Source organism: Topomyia yanbarensis, chromosome 2, assembly GCF_030247195.1.
Source record: "Topomyia yanbarensis strain Yona2022 chromosome 2, ASM3024719v1, whole genome shotgun sequence".
Taxonomy (NCBI): Eukaryota; Metazoa; Arthropoda; class Insecta; order Diptera; family Culicidae; genus Topomyia; species Topomyia yanbarensis.
This window is the reverse complement of record NC_080671.1, coordinates 450906536-450916085: the sequence shown is the minus strand read 5'-3', so window position 1 is coordinate 450916085 and position 9550 is coordinate 450906536. Positions and strand designations below refer to the sequence as shown.

The 9550-nt window shown below is 36.9% G+C and overlaps 1 protein-coding gene across 1 annotated transcript; it reads right to left on the bottom strand.

Annotated features, from left to right (window-relative positions):
• Positions 1-2840: 2840 nt before the first annotated feature.
• LOC131681111 (uncharacterized) lies at positions 2841-4227 on the bottom strand. Its single transcript, XM_058961822.1, has 3 exons — positions 3364-4227; positions 2971-3060; positions 2841-2903 (listed from the first exon to the last, which is right to left on the bottom strand). Exons 1-3 carry the CDS (start codon positions 4225-4227, stop codon positions 2841-2843), a joined length of 1017 nt encoding a protein of 338 aa, XP_058817805.1.
• Positions 4228-9550: the final 5323 nt, after the last annotated feature.

The following is a 9550-nucleotide window of genomic DNA, read 5'->3' as shown; positions in this document are numbered from 1 at the left end:
TTTCCGACTTTCCCACGGTCCACCGGTCCAGGAATTCGGTTCGAAAGACCAAAAAATGTTCGAGAATTACCTTGGGACCGAGGGAAGCAGTAGTGTCGGTCTTCAATTTAATCACAACTGCCACGGGTGCGAATGCGAAACTTTAACAACGAACTGAACTGGGAAAGAATTCATTCAGTTTTCACTCACGGCGATTGTCCAATATAGTTTACCGCACTACTGTTACAGAACCAATACAATATCACCGTCACAGAAGTGAAACAGAACTTCGGTATCGAAAAATCACGGTAACTTTTAACCAAACTATAATTTATTGATCGATTGGTTTATTCAGTAAATCTACTTAGATGCGGTTTCGACAACGAGTGTATTTCGACTAACTCATTTTACTATATTGAATCAGTGCTGAGCTCCATTACGGTACTGATGGCAAACCTGCTTAAGGTTGGACAGAGAAAGGGTAAAATTCGTATGTCAGATCTTCATAAAAATCAATCAGCAGTACTGTATCAACATTCTACATACGCTGATTGATTTTTATGAAGATCTGACATACGGTGTGGAAAAAACTGCTTTTTTCGTTTGCGAATTTTGCGCATTCTCTGTCCAACCTTAACAAAAGAGAATGAAACGGTTAGTAGTTAAAACAGTAAGCGATGCTTATTGAGTTACGGTTCTCATTCCAATGAATTGACAACAGTCAGACGGTTCTCTTCTGAATCTCTCACTCATTGGAATTATTGTTGAGAGGAAGGGAAACTGACCGTCATTTTATTAGCAATATAAATACGGTTATGACGGTCATCTTATTACAAACAACGAACTAGAATTAACAAACAGGCGGTTTCACATAAATAGCTATGCATAAAAGAAACAGAAAGGTGGAGAAAAAAGCAACAAAGCACCGCATGCTGCCTGAATACAATACACTGATAATATTTCGTTTACTATACCAATACAACATAAATGGTACTCAATCTGTCTATCATTTCAATGCGTTCTCTCTCTCGCACGGCTTCTGTGAGAGATAGTTAACCGAAACACGATCCGAGGATAATGGAAATGAAAAAACGGTCATTTTTGTGGTGATACGGTCACTTCATATTTACCGTTATAATTCAAAGACCATCGTGAGATTGCACAGCACTGTATTGAACGATAGCGATCTCGAGTGGTGAATATAAAAAACGATCATATCCGAAAGCTGCTGGTTACTACCTGCTGATAACGATCGGGTGATGTGAAACTGTGATTAGCACTGATACGGGGTAAAAACAGAGATGACAATTATTGATTTGTGGATTAGGTTTGGTTGCCAGAATCTACTCTTTTCTTGGACAACACCAATAAACACTACAGCCACCTATAGAATTAAAAGTGGACTACCCGAGTTACCTACGGTCGATATAGTAACTTATTTTAGAGCGCGCGGCGAACTTATTTTTGAGCGTCCGTCAACGCTCAGAACATAGGTCCGTGCAAAGCCGTGTAGCGACGTAACTAATTCACGGATCAAAAAACATTTTACCAACAGTAGGTGGATGTGGGTCGCGACTTCATTCGTGTGTTGTCTCATCTCATGTGAAACCATTACACGATGCACACACACATCCGACGTATTGGGTTCGTGATTAAAGGCATCTCCGTTTGTGTCGATGGCTATCACGATATCGAGCATATTGTCTGGGCGTGCACCCAGTATAGTTCCGCCAGATCTCGGCTAATGGATTCCCTTCAGGCCCAAGGAAGACTACTCAATGTCCTGGTTCGAGATGTAATGGCAAGCCGCGATCTACCTCATCTATCTCTTCCTAAAATCAATCAGTATCGGAATTGAGCCCCACTCTTATCTATTTTCTTCATATTGTAATCCCCTGGATTTAAGAAAAAAAAAATTCAATATGTAAGATTAAAATTATTTTTCTTGTTTTCACTTGCAACTGTTAAACTGTATCATACAGTACCATCTAGAGGCGAAAATGCAAGTTAGAGCGGTTTCTCCAAGTAAATTGCCGAAGACCCCCATTCAAGCTTCGAACACATTGGTTCGGTAGCTAAACTTGTCCAATTTGTTGCAAATTTGAAGCAGATACTCCTTATGGGATTAGTAATCGACTAAGAAGTGGCACGATTGGGGACTTTTTTTTAAATTTTGATTGCAGAGGTTTTAACCTTAGGGTCATTCGCCACTTTCCGGGTTAGAGAAATCTCTTTTGGAAAAATCTCTAACCCTATGTGCGGGGTTGAGAATCTAATCCAGGTGAGCTGTGTACAAGGTAATCGATTTAACAACTACGTCATGCCCGTCCCCGGGTCTTTTTTTTCGTGTCACTAATGTACATGTTTTATCTATCCTTGTGTACACTCATCCAGAACTTAATTCAACGATTTTTCTCAACCTCATGAAGCTTTAGGTGTATTTAAATTCAACTACCCGTTATGATACTAAAAGATCCAATAAAAATAGTGTTTTCTTAGAATTGCACAATTTCACATAGCTTTTTATTCCTTCAAATCCCTTCGTGATGAGACACAAAACTGTAAACAATCTGGAGAATTATATCAGAAGGATGAACTGATTAAATTGAAGTGATATCTGTAGTATCCTTGATGTTATTCTATAGAACAGGTATCTTCCAAAAAAAATTGCGCTTACCAAATTTATTTGTTTTTATCAAATTAAAAGTTTAATTTCATTTAAATGTTAATTTTTTCCGTCTGATTCACTACAATATCCAGCATTGACTGTGTTGAATACTCCGCCAATCGTTGTCCAGTGATCAACTTGACATAATCTGACAGTGGAATGCATGTTTTTGAGTTTACTCAAAATTCGTAGGCTAATAATTTGTCATTTGAAATTGTACTATGATAATTAAATAATTTATCATCGTTGCCAGATCCTGTAAAGCGAATCAAAAGACTAGGATTAGAAATAGAAATGACCAATAACATTTTCTTATAGTTTACCGCATATATCAACGAGAAATCAATACAGTATAGGCCACTGTTGGTAATTTTATTGTCACGATGAAGTAGTTCCAGGCTAAACGTTTCAATCTGAAATTAAATTATCTATTTATGTAGCAATAGTGGATTCGAATGAATTAATTAAAATACTGTTGTATCAACTAGCTCGTTCGTCTCTTTCCTCCAGAAATCATCCAGAATGGTCCCAGTTTTTTCAGCCTGACAAATAGAGTAAACAAATATAAGCGATGTTTCACATAGTTAACCAACCCAAGTTACCCTTCTTGTTAACAATGCGGCACTCTCCACTAGGTAGTAGAACTGACATAAATAAAATATGCATATAAACAGAAGAAAGCCGTAGTTCGTAGGAGTTGAAGTTGATGGCATAACCACAGCGGTGTATGCTCCATGTAAACCTGTTATTAATACGACGAAGCTCTTAATGACCAGGACCAGCAGGGAAGGGTCGTGCAGTTCCATAAATCTTTGTACGGTACGGTTTATTTCACCATGTAATCGTGCCAGCATGTGAAGCTCCTGGATTAGACGATCGTACATCCACTCTTTTTTGGTCGATTCCGACCGCCAGTAGTGTCGTTTGGGGTCAAGCTCTTTGAGCATTCCGTTCACTTTTCCAACTCTATAGTTCAGTAGTCGAAAATAGTGCGCACCGAGATATGCAACAGCGACAAACAGATTGGTGACACAGGCGTTCACAGCCAGAATAAAAACGTTGAATAGGGCATCGTACAACAGGAATGCATCTCCACTCAACCAATAGTGTCGTAAGCGGATTCCCACTGCTCCGATGATGGTGAATCCATCGATGACAATTAATTTAAAAATGAAATTATAGCCAATTTTCTTATCGAAATTTTCCGGCGTTCCTTGTTTGAGAGTGAACCACAATCGGATGTAGTTATTGTACAGAATTAGTATATTTTTGCGATATACAAGTCCTATCAGACATGGGACGATTCCTCCCAGATAAACAGCGCTAAACGTAATGGCTACTAAAAATCCACTGAGTTGTGGGGATTTGTCGCTGATGTAGTGGAAGGAACTTTCGAAATATTGACCAAGGAAATAGGCATACGCCAGCAGGTAGGCGATAGTATACACGAGGGTTATATCCGAATAATAGAAGGCTCGGTTGGAACTGCTGAAGTTGTACGACGATAGGCCGAAACAGCGTAGGATAAAAGTAAAGCCGTTGAAGAGGGTTTTCGACAAGAGCGTTTGGCGGCAATTCATCCTTGAACGTATAGACGAAGACTGAGTTCGAGTGATTGCTTTGGGCATTTATTCAAATTAATTACAATAGAAGGTTATTATTTGAAGGAGGGAGTGGCAATCGCTAGACTGTTGACATTGGAGAGCAATGCCTTCATTTAACAAATAACTTTATCCTCCGAACACTTCGGAAACTTACCTTACTCTAATAATAGTACAGGTTAACATATTGTTATATTGCGATGTATTTAAACTATATTTATTTGTTGTTTCGGTTATTTGACGCATTTCAATAGGGTCCCTTACAAGCACAATAAGTGTCATCATTAAGTAAAGTCATTACTAGAATTGTATGGGAATTCCGTCATTACTCACCTTACACGACCATTAAAAGTGACATTACTGCTCAGTAATGACATTACTATCGCCTCGTGTAAGGGGCCCTAATAATGCGTCAGCTGTAAACAGTGTGGCCACTTTTGAATGAGGTCAGATCCGTAGATTTTGAGTTCAACCCCCAAAATCTATTTTTTTGAAGAATTATCATATGTAAATTTGGATTCGTTTTTTAATCCCAATTGTTGTAGCGTTTTGCTATCTTGGAATTTACTTTCTCGTGTTAATAAAGAACAGATTGGAGTTTTAGATCAAAAAATAGTTGATATTTGTCTTTGGAACATAAATCAGTTATTCTGTTTTCATTGGAATTATGAAGTTATGAAACAACATAATTATGGTTAAAATCTTCTCTTGATAAGTTCAGTTACAATTCTTTGTATTATGGCAAATAATTAAAAAAAATCACATCCTGATTAGATTTGCACATTATACTTTACACATAAAAAAAACTAAATCCGATTATGTTTTATAGGTTAAAACGCCTAATTTCAGCCAATTAGGGAGGGTGCTTCACTAATTCATTAATTACTCGGTCTACAATCGATGGAATGCGTACAAACTAGCATCAACAACTTTGCTACCTTGTTAAGAACCAAGATAATAACACAAAGGCCTTGAAAACAGTGAAATGCTCGTGATTGAGCGCAAAGTAAACTAGAAGCGAATGCCCCTAATGTTGCCCTACCATTTGACTCAATGCGTTGAACAAAGATGGCAGACGCTGATCTAACTAACGGCTTCAAGTGGGTAGGATGATAATAGAAACATGGCGAAAGTAGGATCATTACCCTACTTAACCGGCGAGTGGAGTGAACATATTTTTTATTGTTGCGCGAAAGAGAGAAGCATGCAAGCATTGTTAACTTACGTTGAATGCGAAACAAACAGCTGTGCTGCAGAAATAGCTGGTATATGCGAGAAACCGAAAATATGAAGGTTCAATTTTTGAGAATTAATTGACTAGGAAGATCCCACATCAGCATAATTACGATCTTTAAAAAATAATAGATCAGCGACATGAATGGCAGATCCCGGCTGGCCAAAATATCACGGACATTGAGTGATCTAGCTCGGACTTTTAAGAAATCTTAATGACCAAACAACATGCTCGATGTCTTGGTAACTATTGTCATACCCGCATAGTTCACTGTCAGTGATCCCAATATGAAAGAGATGTGCATAGTGTATTTTATGCAGAACGTGTAATCTGAATGTGAGAGAAACACACGTAAAGGAATTAATACCCTGCACACGTGGCTGAAGGGATATCTCAGAAATGGAATTCAATTTCGGGCAATACGTAAACAACGCTACTGTATTCGTTCCACATTGATAGTATGAGTGTTTGCGGCTGAATTGAAACAATAGCTCCCATGCTCAGTTACAGAGATTATAGTTATTTGATACAATCTTTTTAAGTTTCCTTGGTAAACACCCTGCCAAGATCAAATTAATGTGCGAATAAAATTGATGACATTTAGTCTAACGATACCGGATGTAGTTTCTTCAAATGCATTATGAATCGAACTACCCTTCAGGTACTCAAATGCGAAACTTAAGCGATCATTCTATCCTTTATTTGAAGCTCAAGTTGAGCTGGACCACGCTTCATTGAAAACGAGCTCAATTTCCTTCTTGATGAACTCGATACGCGAATTTGCAGCCAGAGTTCAATAATATTCAAAGACACCTTGCATTGTTTTTTTTTGTAAATCTGTAGCTCTGTGACAAAAACCACGGCTTGTGGAAAACACAAATTATACAAATAGTTATTTAAAATTATACGAAACTATTCGAATAGTTACTTAGAATTAACGGCAAAGTTTATTCGAGATAACAATTGCTACAGAATCGTATGCTCCTTTCTTGGGCACGAATACACAAACCAGTTGCTCTTTAGAGCATATGCTAGTTGAAATTTCGCCGAAAGCAGCGCAGGAAAATCATTCGTACCCTTGCCTTTGCGAAATGCAAATTGAATTTTGATAACAAGCTGTTAACCTTCATCCAATTGTCTAGGCGTAGTGTAATGCAATCGACCGATACGAATTGTGGTCGAAAGCTGGTTATATATGAATAACAATCAATGTTACTTGTCTCCTGTTCCGTGGACCAATGTCCTTCTGCAGAAATCAGTTGAATGAATTCAACGATCGACCCTTTGTCGAATTAAATTGCAGAATTTTCAGCAAAAAGTATCTGTCAAATGGATGAAATTAAATTGCTGACTTTTCATCCCAAAATTTTAATGTGTACCTTCCTTGCAAAGTCTAGAGTTTATCGCGTCTAGCTACACCGTGTGTTCGAAAAAAACTAGATCGAAAAATCCAATCATCGTTTTTGTTGACGATTTTCGCCTAAAGTTATGTTCCAATTTTGAGCGAAAAAGGCTCACCTATTTCTCGAGTGCGGGATCTGCACCAACGACATCCAGGTTCACAACTGAATTTTAGTTATTTTTTCCTGCAAACTAGCTACATACCCGGTTATCTGTAGTCTGCTGTACGTTATAAGCCTTGCATGTTGCATACCAGTTGACAATCAATTTCCGTCACCGACCGCACCTAATATCTGAACAGAGCAACAGGGAGCACCAGCGATATGTATGGAGAAAGTTTTGTGTGTGTCCATAGGCTGTGGGACTTCAGTTGAATACGCAAATCGTAGAACGTGCCATTTACAGCCGCACACTGCTTTTTATCCCACGGCTGTATTCGTTATCATATGTCACTAATGTCACTAGTCTTCCAAGATATAAGAACTCGTCGACAACCTGTTGCCGCGTTAATTTCTATCTTGAAAAAAATACCGTGCTGACGACCTGTTTCTCTATCAACTACAATTTACTTTATTTTGCCAGAGTTTGTACTCAGACCGATATTGGCAGCCTCTCTTTTAAAAGGCACAAAAGCCTCTTCCACTGCTCTACGGTCGACTCCAATGGTGTCTAAGTCACCCAGAATCCAAAAAGCATGCGAGATCTTTTAATGACAGTGGCGTTCCTTTGCAAAGCAGTTCTTGGCATCGCACTTTCAAGCTCTTTTCAAGAACAAATCAGAAAGTTCATCGTTCAGCTTCAATACAGCAAGCGTTATAAACGAGTCGCCAAATTTGTAGCTTGTTTTTAACCAAAACTTTTCAATTTGTCCGGAAGTCAAGTTCAAGCATTATCTGGGACCACAGCTGATTTTATTGCACTGAATCATTGATTACCTTGAAAACCACAAACAGGTGATAAGTTCACAAGTTGTATTCCCAAAATATAGGGTTGGTCTTCTAAACAGCAACTATTAAAATCGAGAGCCATTACTTTGTTGTATTGTTTCGTATTCGTGTAAAAAGATCAATATTGAATTTCTGGTTATAAATATAGATAGATAACTCAATACAGATATCGTAACAACTTTTTCGAACATGGTCAAAGTTTTTGGAGCTGGTTTCAGTAACTGCACAAATTTGAACAAGGATTTCTGTTTCCACAAAATATCCCAATGTTTGTTTCACTTTCAGTCTTCTGTCCTATAATACTATTTCAGACTATCTCGATGCGAATAATCTGTTGAGTTTATCGGTGATCTATCGCACTAACGTCAGAAATATAATGAAGTTCAGTTATAGAGTCCGATAATATTTTATGGATATGTTTATCATCGAAGAAATTATCCACGTTTTCAACCCAGAGTTAATATTGGCTCAAAGGTACCAATAGTATTACCCATTTCCCTTGATGAGAGAAAGCCCTCATCGTCCATTATAGGTATTCGCGTTGCTCTGTTCTCCAAATGAATGAACTTTACGAACTTTAATTTAAATGTTCTAGATTGAATATCAGTCAAATTTTGCCGCAATGTAATGCAGGATTGTTGTCAATTCCTACTCAAATGTATCAACCGATAACGGTTCGATCGGGTTCGGAATCCAAAACATGCATGATTGTCTATTTCATGTCATGAAATGAAAAGGGATTGAAAAAATCGAATACGTATTATTTTTCTAAGCTTCCGTAGAATTCTGAAGAAATTTTTAAAATTCCGTAGATTTCACGAGTTAATCCGTAGATCCGTAGAAAGGACAGAAATCCGTAGATCTACGGGAAAATCCGTAGGGTTGGCCTCTGGCTGTAAACGAAAACAAAAACAATGTTACGCATAATCAGTTGGAACTTGTGCACTAGACTGGTTCAATTTTTGACTTTTAGCTCCACCAGGCTCTACTGATTCCTTTTATGGCCCTTAGTAATTGTGCAAATTTTGGTACCGATCGGTTGTGTCTACGGACCCTCCAAAAATTTCAAAGTTTACATGGAAGTTTGTATGGAAAATCGAAAATAAATTCTTAAAAAATCACCTCATCAATTAATTAATCAGAACAGTATATATATATATATATATATATATATATATATATATATATATATATATATATATATATATATATATATATATATATATATATATATATATATATATATATATATATATATATATATATATATATATATATATATATATATATATATATATATATATATATATATATATATATATATATATATATATATATATATATATATATATATACCAAGTGGCAAGTCTAGTTTACACTTGTATAACGATGTAGCTATTCAAACAGGGTTGCTATGGTCACTAATAAAATCCACTTGTTTTGAAGTCATACTACTTCTTTAGTTAATAACTTTTCTCAACGAATTTTCATAAACTTGCAATGTTCCCTGAATGTGCTCAGTAGAAGAATACCTTTAGAAATATATAGTGTTCTGATTATTTGATTGATGAGGTGTTTTTTAAGAATTTATTTTCAATGTTAACCGATTTTCATGCAAACTTCCATATAAACTTTGAAATTTTTGGAGGGTCCGTAGACACAACCAATCGGTACCAAAATTTGCACAATTACTAAGGACCATAAAAGGAACCAGTAGAGC